General features: G+C 38.8%; 1 protein-coding gene across 2 annotated transcripts in view; it reads right to left on the bottom strand.

The window, feature by feature from the left end:
* Window positions 1-22126, bottom strand: part of LOC136882352 (THAP domain-containing protein 1) — a 48251-nt gene extending 26125 nt beyond the window's left edge. Inside the window, exons 1-5 of one of the 2 annotated variants that reach the window (XR_010861149.2) lie at window positions 21730-22126; window positions 18427-18488; window positions 12342-12461; window positions 6623-6681; window positions 1376-1616 (exon numbers count right to left, since the gene is read on the bottom strand). Coding sequence is in view for 1 of the 2 variants with exons in the window: in XM_067154956.2 (XP_067011057.2) it covers window positions 1475-1616; window positions 6623-6681; window positions 12342-12461; window positions 18427-18488; window positions 21730-22045 (699 nt within the window). In the remaining variant the exon portion in view is untranslated. Of the gene's footprint in view, window positions 1-1263; window positions 1617-6622; window positions 6682-12341; window positions 12462-18426; window positions 18489-21729 lie in introns of those variants that run through there. The other variant, XM_067154956.2, reaches the window with a different exon arrangement.
* Between the last annotated feature and the right edge of the window lie 1322 nt (window positions 22127-23448).

Genomic DNA, 23448 nt, shown 5'->3' with positions numbered 1-23448 from the left:
TATGACAATGCTATCGCACTTTCCAGTTATCCTCGGTAAATTTTCTGCAACATAGCTACCAGTTTGGAGATGCCTGGAACGCCTGTTCTTGTTCCTCTATCAAGGCTTTAGGGGTGTTTCTGATGTACATTTGACTTATTTCAGTAGCTATAGGTGTTAGATATTCCACAAACTTCTCAGCAGCATTAGGTCCACAAAATACGTACGGCCCTTTAGGCAAGTTAGTTGCTACGTTTTCAACAGATGTAGCAGGCTTAACGTACACAGCAAAGCTCATAGGAGTATGACTTTGGTATGGCATTGTATAACAGATATCGCCAGGTGCGCACGTTTGAACCAGAGTTAGAATACTCTCGAAGTCTACATAGATTCTAAAACAGAGTTTTTACCTGTGGGCATTTCTACTCATGCAATTTGTTGCTGGAGAAAGAATCTTCTATGCTCTTCTAGCATTTCTACCCTGGTTTGTCCATACTGGTTATCGATATGCATAAAGCAGCGCTTAGAGGTGTAGATTTTTCCATTGTGTTTAGTAAGCCGACACCTTACAAGCTTCTCAAAATCTTTTATAAACACATAGTGACTTACACTAGAATCATTGCTTAGTAGAAGAAGATCACGATGGTCTGACAACTCTATATCAACGACTTTCAGAAGATAAATTTTATTACTTTTATCCAGTCCGAAAATGTGTATAGAAATATTATTCATTTCAAATTTACGAATATCCATGAGAGGTGTAGGAAATGCAACACTCGAGAAGTCGTATTTATCTTTCAAACCTGTGTACTTGCTAACACGTTGCGGATACTTTTTAACAAATTTCGCTAATACCGAATATAAGAAACACATTTTATCTCCACGGTTTTCAGTATTTATACATGCCTTTACCGCAACGATGTTTGCTGGTGGCGGTATATAGGTACTCCCACGTAGCAGGGTATACTTGTTCATTTTTACTCTTAGCCCATCAACAGCTAGCAAGGACCAGTTACTACCCCTAAGCTGGGACTCTTCCATTTCAGTGGTTAACTTTTTGAATTTCTCTTGAATAAATTTTTCTAGATCTGTTTCAAGAAATACGACGTCACTTTTAGTTTTGAAAGCACAATCTATTGTACCCCCATGTATGATAATGAATTGACATTCAGCCACGAAATTAACATTTACGGACTTATGGACGCAAAGTTCTTTTACTATGGCCTTAACTACTAGATCTTTTGCTTCCTAGAGGTATGCATATAGGTTTTTGCACATATTACATCAGATAAAGTAGGGCTTTAATCTTCCCTCAAAAGAAGTTTCATATTCAGCAACGTTATTAATTATCAGGAATCACTGACAGCAGGCGATGTTTACTGGGTTCAGCTTTTACCTTCTTTGCAGACGATCATAAACAGCAAACTTCTTCATGACGTCATCTGTTGTAGACATTGTTGAATACGTTTCCGCACATTTTACACTGATGGAACTGTCAGCACGACAGTTCATGATGTTTCCTGTGGTATTCTCGGAGAAAGGTTTTCCACACTCCTAGGAAACATAGGTTGGAATTGTTTGCTCCATGATAGGCGTTATCTTCTTTTAACAGATTCTCTTTTAGAAACAGATCACACCTGAGGAAGAGAGAGAAACAGAATGATGTATGCTCGCCTCAACTGTTTAATACAAACTAAATCTACTAGGCACCTACTGGCCTCTGCTTATATACTGTAATACAAAGCTGTGTATAGTAGAACAGTAGCCTATACTAGCTTACGGACGAGAGATCTTACCACAATGTGGATTGCTCAACAGCTGAACAGTAAACTAACAAAAATCGTGTAACCTATCTGTCTTATATACAACATGGATCACTGATCATTTAAAGGTGTTAAACAATGTTTTACGTAGTACAGTCATTAAGTTCTGAGATTTGACACCTGGAGGATAGGCACCCACACGACTCTGTATGTAGCACACGATGCCGCATTACACAGCGTACACCTACATAGAACCACATCCATCCTCAAAATAGTCGCCGTTGGCCGTTATGCACGTCTGCCAACATTAGTATAGCTGTTGGAAGCACCGCTGAAAGCAGTTGGCAGGAAGGTCCCGTATGGCTTCTCTTGAGGCCGTCATGACCTCTTTGGACAACTGAAATCTGCGCCCACGTAGGAGTGTTTTCAAGCAAGGAAAGAGAAAAACTGCATGGTCTGAGATCAGGTGAGTATGGAGGGTGTGGCAAAACTGTCACCTGGTGCCTTGCAAGTTCCTCTTGGGCAAGGACAGAGTGATGGCCAGGGGCGTTGTCACGTAGCAACAGCCAATTCTTTGTACACCAAAGCCCAGGTCGCTTATGGCTAACTGCATCGCGTAAACAGTCAAGGATCTCCTTGAAGCAGGTTTTGTTTACCGTTGCACCATCTGGGAGGAATTCCATGTGAACGATTCCATTTCAATCAAAAAACAGTTCCAACATCACCTTGCCGTTTGACCTGTCTTGTCGGGGTTTATTCTGTCGTGGTGATGATGGCGTTTTTCAGGTGACAGATTGTTGTTTCAGTTGTGGATCGTAAAGGAAACACCTTGTTTCATCTCCAGTTATTATCCGGTTGAGAAAAGTTGGATCATCGTCAGCATTATTGATGAGGTCACCACAAATCGTCATGCGATCATCACGTTGGTCTTGCAACAGGATTCGTGGCACACTGTGCTGGGTAACATGACACATGTTGAGGTCATCCATCAGAATTTTGTGGCAAGTACCATGGCTGACCCCCATTGCCGCTGCGAGATCGTCTACCGATTGGGAGTGGTTAGCACGCACCAACGTTGCAACTCCTTGGATCTTGCGTTCCATTCAAACTGTTTGTGGCTGACCAGTACACACATCATCTTCCAAACTGTCCCGTCCTTGCACAAAATGTCGGTGCCACCTAAACACAACACTGCGACTCAATGCGTCCTCACAGTAAACCTGCTGCATCATTTCAAATGTTTCAGCAGCGGTTTTGCCTAATTTCTGGCAAAACTTGATGTTTGCCCGTTGCTCAAACTGTGACATGTCAAGGTCCGACAGGCGCATTCAAATCACCGTCACAACAACGACCATACGTATGCTTCCAGTACATACACTCAAATGTCTCTTGCAGGGACAAGAGACTGACATGGTACCATACCACAGCGCCACCTATGCATTATAGTGCACCACAGTGCCATCATGCAGTCAGTCTCACGACTTAATGAATGTACTATGTAAAAACTTACATTGCATGAGTTAATGTTAAGAGAGATATAAAACACAGCGCCAAGCCAAGTAAAGTACCCAAGCTTTGATCAGTTGATGCCAGAGCTCTCGCAGAGAGAGTGGAGTACTGGCTACACTTCTGTAAGACGGGCTTACAAAACCTGCTGCTGTGTTAATGGCGGTTTCTACCTTCTGGTGTCCTGATTGGCTTGAAGTGCACTATGTAACCATAATACCCTCAAGGCCCTTCACAACATCAATGCCATGTGGACAGAAGCGTTCACAATTGTGTCCTCCTGTGTAATTGGGAATGTGGTGTGCTGGGTGTATATGAAGAGATGTTTATAGACATTAAGACATTAATCCAGTCCTTGAAATTGTGGTAGTAGTGATTATTATTTTAAGAGGAAGTACAACTGGGCAAACATCTTCATTTTATACCATTCAGAGGAAAATTAGTTGTTTTGCTAGTGGGTTTTATATCACACATGTCTTATGGCAATGATGGTTCATGACTGGGCTAGGATTGCAAATGAAGCAACCATGGCCTTAATCAACCCATTACTGCCATGCACGATCATATAACCACATGATAAATCGAGTTGTGAAACTGTCTAAGAATGCAAAAATTTATTATCATCGTAGTGTCTGACAGTTTGTGCCAATTATCAAGACAAAGTGAATCATTCTGAATACAAGCTATACTGTGTGAAATGATTTGTTAGGATTACAGAGAAGTGCAAAAGGTGACATTATTTCGAAAGCCAGAGAAATTAAACTGCATCTCAAATAAATGGCTGCAATTTCCTTTTAACTTTTACAGTGAAACTTCAAGCCAGTCCTCTTCAGTAACTATTACTGATGTTGTAAGACTCAGCATCATCATCATCATCATCCATTTTCCTCATTCAGTTCCCATTGGGTTGGGATATTTAGGCACCTTTCCATCTTCTCTCTCCAACAACTACTGTCTCTCCTTAACTGTGTTCCAATTCAGGTTTTTTGTAATTATACTATTCTTAATTGTTTTCACCCTTCCTCCTATCTGGATCTCCACCATCTGCTCCGGCATTCTTCCCTCTTACATCCTATTAAAATGTCCAAACCATTCAAGTTTATCCTTCTCCATTCTATCATAAAGCTTTTACACTCCGTATTTCCTTCCTGATGTCCTCATTTCTTACTCTGTCCTTTCTTGTTGTACCTATTTTATATTTCTTAAAAATTTAATTTCAGTGGCCTGGATTTTATTCAACTGACTTTTTCTCAGTGCCCAGGTCTCTGCCGCATATGTCAGTATTGGGCAGTAGTACATATTATAAATCACCTCTTTACATTCCATTGGTACTTCCTTCCTCCACACCAGGATTTTCACACTTAAGATAGAATGCATTTCGCTGTTGAATCCTTTTACTGATCTCCATGTCCAACCCTGCGTCCTGCATCAGCTCACCTCCCAAGGACTAGAAGCCCACCACAATTTCAAGGTTCTGTCCCTTTATTTTTATAATTCTATTCCCTCCTTTCCGCCTCTAGTCAACACCATTATCTTACTCTATGCCGATTATCATTCCATAATCTCATTCAAACTGGGCGAGTTGGCCGTGCGGTTGGCGGGCGCACAGCTGTGGGCTTGCATCCAGGAGATGATGGGTTCGAATCCCACTGCTGGCAGCCCTGAAGATGGTTTTCCGTGGTTTCCCATTTTTACACCAGGCTGTACCTTAATTAAGGCCTTGGCTGCTTCCTTCCCACTCCTAGCCCTTTCCTATCCCATCATTGCCATAAGACCTGTGTCGGTGCAACATAAAGCCACTAGCAAAAAAAGAAAAATCTCATTCAACATGTTGAGTTTCTCTTGTATTTCCTCCAAAAACCATAAAAGTAATTAGTGAGACATAAGACCAATAACATTATAACTCTGATACTTCCTTTCCGTTTGCTCCTCACACCCCTCATCATATACAAACAACATTACCTTCGGGTCCCTGTCCCCACATTTTACCTATGTCTCCTTTAGAAGTTTGTCCATTATGAATAACAGTGGTGACAGCACAATTCCTTGTCGTAGAACGATTCCATTCCAAAACCGCTCTGTTCTCCCCACATCTGGATGTTGCTGCAACAATTCTTGTGCGCTGTTTGCTCATATTCTATCATTTGTTTTCAAAATCCTTTCTGTTGCATTACTTTAGATACTTTTGTTTTGGGAACACTATTACCAGCCTTTCCTATATCAAGGAATGTCTTAACCATTTCTCTTCCGTATTCCCAATGAATTCCAATTAACTGCCTCATACTGTAGATGGGGTCTAGTGTTCATCTTTATTTTGAAAAACCATGTTGCTCTTCTTGTAATTGTCCTTCCACCTCTCTTCTCGCTCTCTTTTCTCGTACACTTTCAAATATAAGACTATTATATCAAACTTATAATTCCTGGAGCAAATATGTAAGGTTAAAATACCACATGATCATCAAATGATCACGCACAGCTTGACTGTTAATAAATAATTATTTTCTTTCATTAATGGATTTTTGCAATTAAAGCAAGTTTCCAATTTTTTTAAATCCGAATATTGCATTATTTTATGCTGTAACATTTCACGAATAACAATCTGAATATATAGTGTACCACAGAAACTATTTTCTTCTGTAAATTGTTAGTATATTTGAAAGTTTTCATGCCTTAACAGATTTTTATTTCATTAGTGAATTATATCGTATCATTTCCTCCTGACAGTTATATCACTCTTCAGGAGGCTCTGAATATCATTGAATCAGATGATATAATTGATCATGCAGAGGGTATCTTCATAGAACCTCTAGAAATAAAATTCATCCTGAAGCAGACTCCATTCAAGGTGACAGTACGGTACTTGTTGACTGTCTGCCAACTTCCCGGCGATGCCAAGATTAATTTTAGTACTAGTGAGAATGAACAATTAGGAGAAGAAGAGGATATTCCTGAGCCTTTAGTTGAGCCGTTAGGGACAAAAAAAAATTGATAACAGGAAATATTTCTTGGACATATGCCGACTTCCAGGATAATCATGGATTATTCCCTGAACCCAACTGTTTAACTCTGTGGGGTATGTCTCCTGCACAGATATTTGAAATTATTTTTTGATGTAGAGGTGTTGAAATTCTGCATCTCCAGAAAAAAGTGCTGACCAAGAGATTTTTGGACAAAAGTGACGAGCATTGCACAACTAAATGGAAGCAAAGTGAGACTCAGCTAAGGGACCCATGATCAACAAAAAACTAGGCTCCCCTGTCAGACACATCTTATGACAAAGAGGGGATACCGTAGATGTATTCTACCACCCCCATACCTAGGAGTACACCACCTCATCATGCAGGTATTCCTTTAATATTGTCCTGTTCACTTACTCATTCAATGGGTCTCCAGCGATGTCCTGCTCTTCACTGTAAGCTTCTTCCATCACATCCTGCAAAAACATTAAAATGTATACTTTTTTGTTTAAAAATAACTAATAATTACCTAAACTAATAAGATTATGATGAAGCAATATGCAGGGCAATCTATATGAACTTTCACAATTATCATGAGTTATATTTCCCTGTGAAAGCTAGTGTAAACTTGAAATTGAGTTTAATGATCTCAGTGCTCAGGCGTGTGCAATGCTCCAACCAGGCCAACAATGTTATCAATGTTAAGAAAGCTGGGGACAACTGGCTCACGACTCAGCATGAGCAAAAAACTCAGGCCTGGAATGAATCAAGATTGTGTTGATGCTGTTCGAGGATGCTCTCAGAACTTGCCAAAGAAATAACTACACCAACTGAGCCAGGAGACAGGTAAGTCATACGGCACATAGAGAGGTGCAAAGAAATTGAAAGAACCAGACAAAGAAAACTGAATGTGTTACTGTCAATGATTTTAGGTTGTTCTTAATGCAAGCCCCAACATTCTCTCTATAACTTGGTTTACAGATGAGGTATGGTTCACCTACTGGACCACATCAATGTGCAAAACACCACATATTGGGCTAGTGAAGATCTAAAGATCAGCCACGAAACACCACTGCATTCTGAAAATATTAGATTCTGGTGCATGGTGTAAACTACCAGAATTGTTCTCCCCATTTGTTACAACATAACGGTATACACAATGAGGTTTATAGGCATACCTGTAATGAATTCATGGAACAACTGGATGACATCATATGAACAGATGGCACAAGATGTCATACATCAAACTTGCAACCCATTCTTCCATGATTGCCCAATCTCTAAAAATCTGTGGTCCCACAGATCACCTGCCATAATCTCTCTGGACTTCTTTTCATGGGGCTACCATGAGGAAAGATTGTACAGTCACTTGCTTAACTCTATGAGGCCATTAAGAATAAAATCAGAAACATTGACAAGCATACACTTTGAAGAACATCAACAGAATATGGTGCAACAAGTACCCCTGTTTACAGATACAGGTTGAACACATTTTTATCATTGACTTTGAGGATCTCCCACAGATAATCTGTAATGCAGAACAGATTGTAAACGTTTGCTGTTATTGGTTTAAAAGTTCTAAGCGATTAAAATTGTAAACGTTTATACGAGGGTCGAGTCATAAGTCATGGCAACTATCCTTTTCTCGCGAGTAGGAGACAACACGGAAAATCTAAGATATGCGTTTGGAAATATAGGGTATGTAAATATGCACAGTGCCTGAGACAAATTCTGACTTCAGGAGATTCTCGTAGGAAAGTGACAGAACACAGGCCATTGGTAAACATTGTTTTATTATGGTATACACAAGACTACATACAAAGGATGGGTCTCCACTGGTTACAGACCTTCGAAATAATCACCCAAGGTTTCCACTGTGCGTTGCCAGTGGTGGGGCATGTGTATCACTAACATGTGACACCTCTCTGTGAAATGCTGTTACAATGTCCTCTTTGTAAGCAAACCGTTATCCACCTAATGCTTCCCGCAGCTCTGCATTGCATTGGCGTGCATTTCTGCCACAGAGAACTGCTATTTTAATATACGATCATTGCTCCTGCTTGTTGACTTCCATTTTGTGATGCTCTCACTCACACACTGAACTTGGGGGCATGCTTAGACCCACACTGTTGTTTACATACACCATCTAGTGGCATCATACACAAGTACATACTGTACATTTCCAAATGCATATCTTAAATTTTCTGTGTTGTCTCCTGTTCGCAAGAAAAAAAATAGTTGCCATGACTTATAACTTGACCTACGTATGTATTGCCCTGTATTATACCGTAAGAAAGAGATCCATGTGGACAGAGTGTGCTAAAAGAGATCTCATATACATGGTGTAGGAAAATTGCCATCCAATAATAACAAATAGTGATAAAAGGGATCAAGACAATTAAAAATGAGAACAGAAACCCACCCCTAGCATGCAATATTTATCCAGATTCCAAGAGGACAAGTAATCTAAAGTTGTTTTAGATAAGGTCATCATCATCTCATCATCATTCTCCAACTCTAGTGAGTCCCTGCCGGAATTTAGCCATCCAATCATACCAGCCTTCTGAAGTGAAGGATGCCTATCCTCCAGTGGCAAATTTGCCATACATGCAATTGATGTGTTACATCCCTTGTATTTTCAACGAAAAATAAATATTTATTGTTTATATTTTAATGGAAGTAATTTGTATAAAATTCAAACACAGAGTTATCAATACTCAGAAATGGCCACAACCATAAAATGTCTCATAAAATGTGCCATCTATATACCTCATTCTCTTTCCCACTCATTCACTATCTCCCTCCTTCGGGGTTCACTTGAAATGCCCTGTGCTATTGTACGGTATCTAGAATCTTTACTACTGATTATCTATTTCATTACTGCGGAAGTCTACTTTTGTTGACTCAGTTTCTTGTAGTGTTCATTTCAGCAACCAATTTCAGTCGATTTGGCATTTTCCTGCTATTGTTCACACCAGTATTGTTAGAACAGCAGCAGTTAAGAATGTATACATGTTTATGGCTATTGGGCATATATTGGTACTGACAATACTATTGAAGTCAAAGCTACAAGAATAGGGCCACCCAGCTGATCTCTGGCCAGCAGTACTGCACTAGTAAGCAGCCATGAGTGCACGGAATAATGTAAGTCATCACACTGAAGAAATCTATCAGCTTTTAGTGACACATTTTGGTTCAGAATTGTCCGTAAATGTGGACAATGGAGAGTGATGATGTGCCAACTGATAGTTCAGAAGAAAATAACAGTGACAACAATCATCATGTTGTATCAAAGGTGATGATGAAAGAGTTAATTAGCTGAATTTGTGTAAAGTTTGATTAAGGAGGTTAGAAGTACGATATATGTAAAACGATTTTTCTAAAAAATATCTACTTTGGAGATGGTGAAAAAATATACAGGTTTAACTCTCAATAGGTCCAGCAAAGAAGTTTTATTAAGCTAAGGATCACAGCATTAACCACAAGGGCAATAAATGGATGGATTTCATTTTATCTCTGTCTTAAAATAAAATAAAAACATTTTTTAAATTTTCTTTATTTAATCACACAGTTAAGGGTTCTTGTGTTGTAAGGAATGCTACAACAAAAGAGTGATTATACTTCAAAGGAAAAAATAGGTATCAATGAAGAGTGGTGACTGAACTTTTGAGGAGGACAGAAATATGCTTAAAGGAAAACGACTCATCACTAAGGGATTTTGTTCCTTGCTTTTAACAGTTATATAAGAAATGTATGCCTTTTCTGGTATGGGCTAGAGCAATTTTGTTACTTTCATTGATCTGTCTCTGTCTTATCCTTGGCTTTGACAATATGAAAGTGACTGAGGTGTGAGCGATGCTAGTAACGCCATTCCTTATGCAGCCAGTCCCCGCTCTGAATGGCGTGAAATATTGCTCAGAGAAATGGTTGGTGCACGTATTTCAGTGGGCTTGGCAGACTGATATGTAATAGCAACTTCTGGCTAGGTGAGGAAAACAACAGGAAGCTACCTTGCTCCTCATTTTCAGAGTGTGCCTCTTCAGTGATGCCTAGGCCATCTATGACAGCTGATGGCGGAGCTGTGGAGGATCCAACCAGCCTTAGAGCTGAGGATTGAACATACATACATACATACATACATACATACATACATACATAAGAAATGTTGCACAATTTTAGTAACCATGGATATTCCATAGTTACTAGATGTTGGCAAGTATGTATTCATCCCACAGAAGTCTTCAAAACAAATCAAAATCTCTTTATTTGCAAATGAGGTGTCTACCTTGGTGGCAAATGGTACACTAAAATACATTATTGTCAAGCACTAAATTTTAAATTAACAAGAGAAGAAGAAAATTTTCCTAGAATACAATATTATACAATTTACGCTAACAATGTTTTCTATTAAACACACAGCTCATCCTTAATAAATTTATATTGTTTACAAAATTCTACTTATAATACATATACAGTATGTGGAATTACTTCAAATAATACTATACAACTGGTATAGGATTAAAATTTACACTGCATTTATTTATTTATTTTTTTTACCCATTTTGGAACCTAAGCAGCATAATGACCTGCTGCGTCTTAACCAAAGCCCCTTTTGCCACAACTTTTCAGAGTTCCTGAAGGGCCTTCACAGCTACCGTAGCGGTCCGAGGGCCCTCAAAGTCCCCACTGTACTTCACCCCTACAGGCAGTCCCCTACTTCGGCTGTCCGAACTCCATAGACCAGGGGATGGAATTAATTTATTCACACACATTTTTTATTTACAATAACGTGCACTGGTCGAATGCCCTCTAACATTTCATTTATTGTCTCTGTTGCTGTTTATTCTCTTCTTAAATATCTGTACAGATTTTGGAAAAGGATGAAACACTACCCCTGGTAAACTGTTCCACTACTTCACACCCTTCCCAATGAATGAAAATTTACCCCAATCGCTTCTGCTAAAATTCCTTCTAATTTTATACTTGGGGTCAGTTCTGCTGATATAATTATTTTCCAACTGAAGCCTCTCACAGATTTCTCCCCATGCTTCTTCTCCTGTATAGGCTCTATATAATCCTATAAGTCTAGTTTTCTCCCTTCTCTTACCTAAAGTTTCCCACCCAAGTTCCTCTAACATTTCTGATACACTACTTTTTCTCCTGAAATCCCTTGTTATAAGTCTTGCTGCTTTCCTCTGCACACTATCTATTTCTTTTATTAGGTATTCTTGGTGAGGATCCCAAACACTGTTTGCATATTTCAATAATGGACGAACCATACTTAAGAAACTTTTTTCTTTTAATTCTTTGCTGCATCCTTTAAGTAGCCTCATTATGACATGTAACAATGTGTATGCTTTCCCAACAATGCCATCAACATGACCCTTCCAGTGTAAATTACTTTCAAATCTCACACCTAAGTATATGCACTTGCCATCTTTTGGAATAACTGCCTCATCCAAAGTATTTTCAAATTCAGTTTTAAAGCTCCTGTTTGTAAATGTTGTAACAGTTGATTTGCCTCCATTAACCTTCATATTATTTTCTTCAACCCATTGTTGGATACTCTCAAGGTCCCTTTGTAATTCTGAACAATCCTCAATGTTATTTATTTCCCCATAAACAATTATGTCATCTGCATACAATCTTATTTTTGATGTTATATTGTTCCCTAAATCATTTGCATATATTAAGAAAAGTAACAGACCGATTATACTACCCTGTGCAATTCCCTTTCAAACTTTCCCTTCCTGTGATATATTATTTCTTACTTTGACTTTCTGACCCTTGAATTTAGAAATGTTCTTATCCAACGTATAACCCTCATGTCCAATCCTATTCCCTCCAATTTCTTTAATAATATTCCATGTTCCACACTATCAAAGGCTTTGGAAAGATCTATGGCTATGCAATCTAACTGGCCTCCTGAATCCAACTGATCTGATATGTCCTGCTGAAATCCCATTCCATAAAATTAAAACATTTTATTTGTCCAGAAATGCTCAACAATATCATTATTAGGTCTTTGCATAATTAAAACAATGTTGTATTACAAAACAATATTGATGTAAAGTGGACCCAGTTCCCTATAAGTTCCCAATACATGAAGGGAACTAATACTAAGAAAAATTCTCACCTGCATTTCATGTTCCACTTTGACTATTTCTTTACTGACCCCATCATCAGAAACAGTTTCACCTTCTTCAACCTTTATGTTGGTCAGACTGTCAGCAGCAGAGAACTGTTGATTTAATTCCTGGAAAAAAGAAGGAATTATTAAAGACACTCTTGTGTGTGAAGAAGTAAAGGTTGTTCTTGTTTGTGTTTTTTTTTTGGCCTTTTCTTTCTGTTGTTCCCTCTGCCTACACTAACACATCCTTGTGTATTGTCCTACATTCCTATCTAGGTTTGTAGATATAATTCTTGACATAATATTAGCAAATGTATTCATATTCCATGACCTGTATTAAACCCACTGGGTTCCTTTCCTCCTTTCATATTTGTCCCATTCTTGGTCTCTTTTTAGGTGTACCAAAAAGTGTTGCCTACCTTCGAATAAAAATTTATTGTTCCGAATCTTCAAAATTATGGATTTTTTTTTTTCATCGATATTATCGTATGTTTTAGGAATAAGCTCCTTTATCCCATTGAAGCCCTCATCAGTCCTGTACTCAGGTTGCATGAAAAGTTCTCACATCGCATGACTAAACATAGATAGAGGACATCTCCTGTACCAATATAGTTGGTCTGTTATTGGACATTATAAATTTTCCACCTAACTCAATTCGTGGTAGCCAGTGTTTTGCCCCAGAGTGCATTACCTGGATCCGCCCAAGATTGAATTTTTTGAGAATAAAGTTGTAACGTTTAGCGTTGGATACAGTGCGCGCGGTTTCAATAATAAGAGTCCAAGAAGACTGTGTAGTTTGCCGTGCCATATATGGCACGCTGGGCGGATTCAGGTTAAGGATGAAGAAGGTCAAATGATACTGACGATGGGGTCAGTAAAGAAATAGTCAAAGTGGAACATGAAATGCACGTGAGAATTTTTCTTAGTATTAGTTCTCTACATGTAATTAGTAATTAGCACACTGGGGCGAAATGCTGGCAACCAGGAATGAGTTAGCTGGGAAATATATAATGTCCAATAATGGACCAACTATATAGGTATTATAAATTTACTCATTCATGACAAATATTTCAGGTTCCCTACGGGAATCAACATCTATATCAACATCTCCTGTGTTGTAAGTTAGTGTGTATGGCCAAAATTTGGGTTAGGTTTACGAGAAATATTTTCAATGGTCTCTTCCCTTTGATGCTATTGATGTTTTCACCATCTGCCAACTACTTAGCAAATACAAGAAATGTGATACTGCAAAGCAAGATTATAATCTAATGCCATTTATAATAAGAAAGTAGTTGAAGAAATTGTTTTTCCAGGCGATACCATGTTATTTGTCACGAATGCTCTGAACTGAAAAAGGACACCATGGATGCCATGGAAAAAAGGATTAATAATTCCAATTATTCTCATTTTTCTCTTATCACAATTTGAAGTTTAAATGAATAAATTTAGAAAATATAAATATTGATACTGACAACTCATTCTTACTTTCTACATCATCTACAACCCTCATTCTTTCAGAATACAGTGATGGATTTTTTAATACACTCATTTTTGCAAAGAAAAAAGTTTTCACACCATGAAGGAGTAGTCATTTTAATGAAAAATTTATCATGCAGTTACATTTCAAGCAGATAGTCAAATGTGATTAGCTGAAGAGTCCTGCCATCAGAGGCTGTGTGAAACTCCTGCCACTCAAGGTCTATAAAAAGGCTTGCAGAGGCTACTCAAGCACAGTGAAATGCTACTTCAAGTTATGGAAAGCCCATCAACCACTCAACATACCTCCAGATTTTGCCCAGTTATCAGAGTTTGAGAGGGAGAGCATTACTGGACCGCACAAGGCTGGATGATTATATCGATGAATTGCCTGTCACCTAGGCCATTCTGGTCAGACTGTTAGGGCATGTTGGGACCAGTGGATATGTGAGGGCATGCACACGACAGCTGGACTCAGGATGCCCTCGACTGACCACCAGGAGGGAGGATCATCAGATCCTTCATCCAGCACAAATGGATCAACTGTTACAGTGTTTCTCAGTCGGCCATATGTATCACCATTGTTAAGGCCCCTTGACTGCTTGAACCATTTTCAGATGTTTGGTTACAGGAAATTCAGTCTCATGCCACCCATTCCTGGTCCTGCTGTTGACACCAACCCACTGTCGTCTCAGCCTACAGTGGTGTCGTAAACAACAAACCTGGACTGAAACCGGGCTGTCTCCGTTATGAATCCAGGTTCCCTTTGTACACTGACAACAGCCTGGAGGCATCATGGTGAGTGACTTCATCTTGCCTTTGCTGTGGCATAACTCTCTACCCCCACTGTGGGTGCGCTGGTCCATCACATACAACATGTAGGCCTATGCAATAAATTTCATTGCTGGACCTGTTTTGATAGACAAGACTTACTTTTTTTACAATTTTTAATTAATTCTTCCACCTAACTATATGTATTGATTAGCTGGAAGAATAAATTAAAATTTGTAAAATAGTGAGTAACATCACATACAACAACCCCTAGCAATCACATGATGGATATTGACGGCACAGTGATTTGTGCAAGACAAACTGCAGACACAGTCGTCCGAGATGCATTCCTAGCAGATAATGCTTATCTTCTCGGAGGAAGGGTATCACAGGAATGTCTTCACAACATTGCCACATTTGTGTGGCCTGCCCAATCACCAAATATGTCTGGAACCACCTGGGACACCAAACTTCAGCAGTCCAGGAGTTTACACTATCTCAATTAATGAAAGTAAATGAAATCTGTGTTCGGTTAAGTTTCTCAATAAAAACACTACTGTTAGCTAACACAGTAAGATATTTTACAACAATGATCATTCAATTTACTCGACTTCAATGCTAGCGTTAACTGGCATGTGCTTCGGATGTTTTGAGACTATATTTTCAGGAAGAGAGATATCTCTATGCTGCTGACGGACAGATACCATGTGCCTGGTGGGCACATTCCTTAGCCTGGCAAACATGTCAGCTATGGACAGTAGGAGTGTGTTCTTCTGTTATGACCAGGAACTGAATTTTAAAGGGAATACCTCTTTCTTTTCAACCCTTTTAGTACTCATAGTGGAATTTATGGTCCTTGCCTTATCACCCGTAAGGGCACATGTACTTTCCAGCTAACTTATGCCATCTCTCAGACGGTTAAGTAATTACTACTAAACAGTGGCGTAGATATGACTTTTCTTTGGGGGGGATACAAAAAAATTATAATTATAATTAAATAATAATAATACAGATAATAAAACACAATTTAAATGGAAGTTTTATTATATTATTTTTACTTTCGTTAAAATTATAAATGTATCTATTTATGATAATGAGTACAGGTACAAGCGCCTGAGGGAGGGGGTCATACCCACCTTATCTATGCCACTGCTATAACCTGTAAACTCTTGCTAATAATGTCAGGTAAGCATAAGACAAGATTTAGAAGGCCTATGATTGTAGCAAAGGGGGAAATAATAAAAGTGTCCTATGAATGTGATTAATTCTATTAATTGTAAACATGTCTGCTCCTTCAGATGCCAACACTCAAGTGGAATTGTATAAAAGCAATTTTATTCATTCAGATGGCTCACTTGGGAGTGATTTTCTTTGTGACTTAAGAGTGAATGATCATTTACATGATTGGGTATAGATGCTGTGAATCACCATTCTACAAATGCTGGTGGTGACAGTACACTAAAACCAAACTATACTGCCATTTACTTTGCCTGGCACTTTTACCAGGAATAAAGAACCTGTTCACAGTCTATCTCCTAGTTCTACAAAACTGGCATAATTTCGACTATTAAAATTGTAACCTTGACAGTATACAAATACATAAATTTAAATAGAGAATACTGCTTAGTAGTGAAATCAAAGTTCAAACCATAAAAACCAATGAAGGAAGGTGGAGAGGTGGAACGTAAACTTTTATGGTTTGAGATCCCAAATAAGAAGTAACGGTTTTAAGAGAACCATCATATATTTAGAAACAAATAGAAAACTTTAAGTTAAAACAATTATAATATTTTAAATCAAAATTAAAGACAAATGACATTTAATTCATTACACAAATCTAAACTGCAAAAAAAGAATAAAACTAAAAACTACAAATAATTTACACTACTGCTCCATAATATTAAACCATTTAAGATTTTGGAAAAATAGAATATCCTGAAGGATAGAAAATAAAACATCTAACTGAGGGAGAAGCAAGGGTATGGCTGCCCTAGCCTCAGTCAAAAACTTGCTGGCTAAATTTCCGGGTATCACTTATAAAACCTTGAGGTTAGTTTTAAGATCAGTGGTTTTTGGTAGGGTGATGTATGGGGCAGAAGTATGGGGGTTGGATGAGAAAAGAGTGGAATTAAGACGAATTATTAGTAATTTTGGTAAGTTGGTGATGCGGCTCCCACAGTGCACAGAGAATGCAGAGGTTAAATTCATATGTGGGGAAGATTTGGAATTTGAGTGTGTGAAAAGAATAGTTAAATAATGGATGATTTTGAAAAGACAAGAAGGCGGGAGGGTGTTACAACCCGCGTACGAACAACAATTGAAGAGCATGTATAAGGGATGCTGGCTAGAAAAAATTAAAGGATTCTTGGAGATGATAGACTTGGGGTATATGTGAGGGGAGGTGTGGATGAAGACAGAAGCCAAAGGGCTGAAGGTGCTTTCGAGGAGGATTAGAGATATGCATAGTCAGAAATTATTGGAAGAAAGTAGGCTAAGAAGTTCCCGTAGTGTTTTTAATAAAGTAGAGGAAGTAATAGGGATAATTATTAGATATGTTGATACGTTAAACAGGGGTGGGTTGGTATGGTGGTTGATGGGACTACACAAGAATAAAGGTTGGTTAAAAGGTAGAGATAAAACAGTATGCGTACTATGTGGGGCAGTGAACGACGATTTTCACTTAATAGATAACTGTAAAGAAACAAGTAAGATAAGAAATAGTTTACCGAGTGCCAAACATTGGAAAATATTAGGAAAAGGGGATGAGCAGATGATTATAAGGTGGATTATCAAGCAATGGGAAGATGGAGGAGAGTTGAACAGGTACCTATGTGTGATAAAAAAAATCCTGTAAGAGAAAGATGAAAGAGGAAGAGTCATAGGATGAATATGTGTAAAGGATGTAAAGTGAGAGATGTGTATAAGGAGGCGGAATTGGAGCGTGGAGTTGGAGCCCTTTTGGTAAGAAGGAAGGTGGTTATGAGTTCGGAGATGCATTGTGGCGAGTGTTCGTATGATGAAATGATGGTGATATGTGTTATGGAGATATGAGCAGTAAATTCAAAGATGATTAAGTATAGCTTAGAGGGATATGGGAGTATGTGTTTGGAATGGTCATGTGTGTTTATGGGAGGCTTGTTTAATAGTTTGATGATATTCAGTGGACGGAGTTTGTATGGTAAATTTAATGGTAAGTGGAGTTCTGGAGTTGTGAGAAGGCGGAATTTTAGCCTGGAGGTTAAGTATGACCAAGTTATATCGAAGAGTATTGAGTTGGTGAGTTAGAGGTGTATGTGAATTATGTGGTATTTTGCCACTGTAGAGGCCTTATTGATCGTGATATGGCAGGATAGTGTGTAAATGTTGACGATCAGTGTACTAGAATCCAGAGAGAGTAGGTCAGTGAACAAGGAATGCGAAGCAAGTAGCTGAGTAAACAAGGACACATTCTGAATATGTTGAAACGCGAAGTCTGATATGTAACTGATATGTGTAGAATGTAAGGCCAGAGAAGGACTAGATTAGTTTTATTGAAGGTATCCAATTAGTAAATAGATTTTTACTTTATTATATTATTATTATTATTGCATTGTGAACATGTATTTGGGCTGAATGCCTGTTTTGTTCAATAATAAATACTAATAAATATGGTTTTAGAAAGTAGTTTGAACTACTATGAAATTGAAAGGCAAAGAGTATCACATTCACAAATGACTTCTTATCACAAGGATTTAATATTCCTTATTTGAAGCAGACTGTTACTGAGGTCAAGACAAATGAAAACATTATTTTAAATTAGGAAATTGGCTTGCCTTTACCACAATGAGGATGGACGTCTACTTACAAGATTACAGGACTCTGGCTCACATTTGATGAAGTGTGTCTCAACCATACTTTCTTGGGGAGCTAAAAAATAATAGAAAACATATGATAGTTAAAAGAAGCTCAACGTACAGAAAACAAAAGTGACAATTTTAATTCAATGTTCAAAACATTGGTACAGCAAATACTTTCTCGCTCTAAAGAAAAACTACCACACACCCTTACACAATAGATGACACACAGATGTACATCTAAAACATCGCTAGCCTAGTCCATACAGGTATGCGTCAAACCGCTACTTAATCCAGCTTTCCAGCACTATACCACATAGAATGTGCTGCTACTGAACTCCAGACCCATTTGCTTCACACCATTCCACTGGTGATGTCAATTGCCACACCTAACAATGTACAGCAATCATCTTCTCCCTAGTTCCAAAGTTGACATGCTGGCAGCCTTGTAAACTGTGCAATCACGTCAGCCATGAGAAACAAAGAAGCAGCAGTCATTTTGCGAGATGACTGCACTGCAAATGGTGACTCATGGTACTAATGTTCCTTAATAACAAGGTAAACCTTTGTTGTATTACCCATCATCACTGATGGTACTTTGATATCCAGTTCCGATATTGGAATCATAGAAAAATGATGGTTTACAGTACCTGAAGTAGCAGAGAGGAGAGATTCTTCCTTGATGCTTGCCAGGGACCCACCATCCCAACCGTAGGACTAGTTTTTCTTACATAGCAGAATTAACACGGAGACTGTACATCTGATATTTGAGACCATTTTCTATGTTACTATTGCCTGGCTTGAGTCAGCTGTCATGAAGACAAGATGTCCATTGTCTTCAATAGAACTCACATCATGTGTTTCCATAAGATTGCTACCTCCACTGAAAATAAGAAATCAATACTACCATCCGTGCTCACCAATATTAGTGATTTGGTTCCATGCGGGACTGCTTTCTCGCGGAGGACGTGGTCGGGGTGGTCAACAAGGCTGCCAACCTCTCTAGTTAAGAACTAAACCAAAGTGGATTTGGGGGCATAAGACCCCAGGTTAGAGAACACACCACTGGACTGGACAAGATAATTGGTCTGGGTTGGTTAGGGTAGGGATGGACAAAGCCATTGGTCTGGATAGGTTAAGGTAGGAGTGGACAAGATCAGCATAAGTCCCCAGGTTAGAGCCACTGCAAAGTGGTGTTAGGCCTCTAATTCCCTGTTCAAGAGCTCCTTTCCCCTAGAACAGAGATTGCACGAATTCCTTACTATTGCTGCACTGCTGTTCCCTCTTCTACATTACAGTAAGTTTGATATAAAGTCACTCCTATCCTGTATTCAACATTGTTTCCTTTATATGTCTTGTTTCTTGTGTTTTTATTCTCTACACTATAGGTACACTAGTTATTATGATTGACGTGAATTACGTCACACGCAACTTTACGTTAGCCAATAGGAATGCAAGTTTGGGGTTTAGCAATGGTCAATGGCAAGTGCTCCTCTTCCTTAGGTTGTAAAAGTAAATGTATTTTTTGGGGTGGGATGGTGGGTTCAAGGACACTGCAATTAACACATCTCTCCTCTGAAAGGAATTCCACATAAGATTTGGTATAATTTTTTCCCGCACTACCTTATGTTTGTAACATTGTAAGGAAGTAGAAGTTAATGAAATCTTACTTGGAAGGAGTGTCAGAAGAGAGATGTGTTCTTTGCAATCTCCAGGAACCCACCATCACACTCCCAGAAATATATTTACATTTATAACATAAAGAAGAGCAATCCACGCCATTTTCCTTCCCTGAAGTAGCAACTTCCATTCCTATTGGCCAACATAAAGTCGCATGTGGAGCCATTCCCGTTATCATAATAACTAGATGCTATTACCAACTCAGGCACAATACGAGTACAATGGTCTTGTCCAGGCCCTATCCTAACCAGTACAGATCAATGGTGTTTCCACAGAAAGCTAGAGGCCAAACGCCGCTCTGCGATTTCTAACCTGGGGGCTAATGACCCCTTACCAACAACCATACCATGCTTTACACTGGTTCTCATCCGATCTAAACCGTTCACCACAGTTAAGCAACACTGGGCATGGTCAGTAATTGGATGGGTGAACACTTGGGAACACCACATGTCGTTGGCTCAATTCCCTTTTGTCCGGCTCCACAACTAAAATTTTTGCGTCCTGGCCTTTGGTCACAGAAGTCCCAGATTCGATTCCCGCAGTGTTGGGAATTTTAACCATTATTGGTTAATTTCGCTGGCACAGGGGCTGGATGTATGTGTTGTCTTCATCATAATTTCATCCTCATCACGATGTGCAGGTTGCTTACAGGCATCAAATCAAAAGACCTGCACATGGCAAGACGAACATATCCTCAGACACTCCAAGCACTAAAAGCCCTACGCCATTTCATTATGCCCCCAGACCCCCTTTGCTTGTCCACATCCAATGGCCTGTTCAGGTCCTACCCTAACCAGTACAGATCAATGGTGTTTCCGCATGAAGCTACAGGCCTAATGCCGCTTTGCAGCTTCTAACCCGGGAGCCCCCAGCCTGTTTGCTTTTCCCCATCCAATGGCCTTGTCTAGGTCCTACCCTAATCAGTAGCCTACAGACCAATGGTCTTGTCCAGGTCGTACTCTAACCAGTACAGACCAATGGAGTTTCCGCAGGAAGCTAGAGGCCTAATAACAGAACCCCCTCTGCTTGTCCCCATACAACTGGCTTCCCAGCTCCAATCATGGTCTTAGCTCCTAAGTAGAGAGATTGGAAGCCTTGTGCACTGCTCAACTACATCCATCGCGAGAAGGCCGTGAGATATAAACAAAGGACAGTCATTCCACATGTACGTAGTGAAAGTTTGGTAATGCAGGAGGAAGTACTGATAAAAACTGGGCAGTTTCAAATTGTCATGGCATACACCCGTAACCTTACCTTTAGTCAAAATAAAACCTAGGGGCCCCCAGCCCAGTAGTCTTATCACGAGCCAGATCTAACCAATCCAGTCCAACAGTCCTGTCACTTGCCAAACCTAACCTATACAGACCAATGGTCTTGTCCAGATCAGTGTTTTGTAGCTGTAAACTATCTTTAGTCATCTTTCATGTTATTCAGTAGCTATGTATAATGCTGAACTTGGCAAGCCTGTTAGCTCGTCAGAGCCACAGCCATGCTAGAGCTATAACCTATTCTTCACGAACCAGGTGCGAAAGTTTTATATTATTATTATTATTATTATTATTATTATTATTATTATTATTATTATTATTATTATTATTATTATTATTTAATTAAAGGAGTTCCATTCTACTTACCCACAGGAAATCGCCACGCTTTGCCACTAGTGGGTGCCGTTCCCGACAAGTTTAAAGTAGGCACTGCACCAGATTTGAGTACCTTGCTTGGCTGTAACCCTAAAAGTTCTGATTTCAAATCACGCACATAATCTTCATCCGTAAAATGGGCACTACACACGGTTGCATATTTAAGGTTTATGTTATCGCTTCGTTTACAAGCATCAATCCACCGTTTGCGAACTGTTGGGTCTTTCGGAAATATGTGGTAGACGATGTTCATACCCTTTGTTTTTCGGTTGTGATGTCCACACGTAGCCACAGCACAACCTGGCATTATAAAAATCTTCTTCAAGCTGCGCAACTAAATATATACTGAAAATGAAACTAATTAACCTACAATGCTTAAAAACTGTTTCAACAATTTCCCTTTAATAAGTAAATTGAACAAATGCCGCAAGTTTTTACAAGTATCGCACCGAACTATACTACCCAACCATGTAACAAAACAAAATTAGCGGTCCCAAGTACTAAAAATTATATACACTGTTTATAAAAGCAAATACAGTAGAGACAATACGCGACACTTACGGATTTAGCCTTGTTAAAAATGGGAGACAATTCGACGGTGGCGCTCCTAGTGACTTGACCTGAAAAGTCCCGCTAAATTCAAATATCAATGGAAATGCATATGCGAAAATGGATAAATAAATTACGTCTAGAAAGAAAGTATTATTGAGATATTAACTTCGAAGTTGCTAAAGCAATTCTGGATAATTGAATGAAGAATTATTTAAGGTAAAAGGACCAGTAGATGACAGTGGACCAGTAGATGGCACTTGCAGATGTTAAACCAATTCTTAAGCTTGTAAGGGAAGTTATAATCGTTTTCAATCAATAGTTCCCTTCTATGATTCCAGAGTGCAGCATATGAAATAAAGTGAAATATATTAGTACCTTCTCCATATTTCCAAGGAGGTTTTATAAAGAGCCGTATGAGCATTAGATGTAAAAATGGCGTCTGCTTAAAGTTAGTGTTAACGAGGAAGTAACAATACAGATATGTTGCTGGGCAGGGTTTTGTTGTACCTTGGTCATTTGATTCATTTTTACCAAATACATTCTTTGGGGAGTGTAATATTAGCATATTCGGAAGTTATAACTACGACTGAAGAAATATATTGTTAGTGTCATCTATTGGTCCCTAATATAGCTAGTGGACTAGTAGTTGGCAGGGTATGCCATCTTCTCAACCCGTCCACAAGACCTCATGGGTCTAGTAGTTGACATGACAGCCTGAATGTGTATACTTCAATGTGATAGCAAATTCTGGTGAATACAGTAGTTCATATAAATCTCTAATTGGTAAATTATATTGTAGGAAGGAAAGGAAAACTTAAAGGTGATGGAATATTACATTAGTGATAAGTAGCAGTCTATGTACGTTATCAAATTTAGGTACATGTGTGTTTAAGTGCATTCCATATATACATTTCTGATAAAGTAATGTTATAGCTCAGTTGCTACAGTTTGTTGAAGGTATGTTCAATTTGCAGGTCATGCTCTGAGCTAAACATTGCTTTTGTTATTAATTTCAGAGTCCTGTATCTATCTTATCATGCCTGCCAGGGGGAAAGGATCACTTTTTAAATACTCCTTGGAGTCAATGCAAAATGCCATCGAAGCAGTTAAGGAGGACACACCATATACCACTGCAGCTACTTGATTTTGTGTTCCACG

Source organism: Anabrus simplex, chromosome 10, assembly GCF_040414725.1.
Source record: "Anabrus simplex isolate iqAnaSimp1 chromosome 10, ASM4041472v1, whole genome shotgun sequence".
In the NCBI taxonomy this organism is placed as follows: Eukaryota; Metazoa; Arthropoda; class Insecta; order Orthoptera; family Tettigoniidae; genus Anabrus; species Anabrus simplex.
The sequence above is the reverse complement of the archived record's forward strand: the minus strand, read 5'-3'. Positions and strand labels throughout refer to the sequence as shown.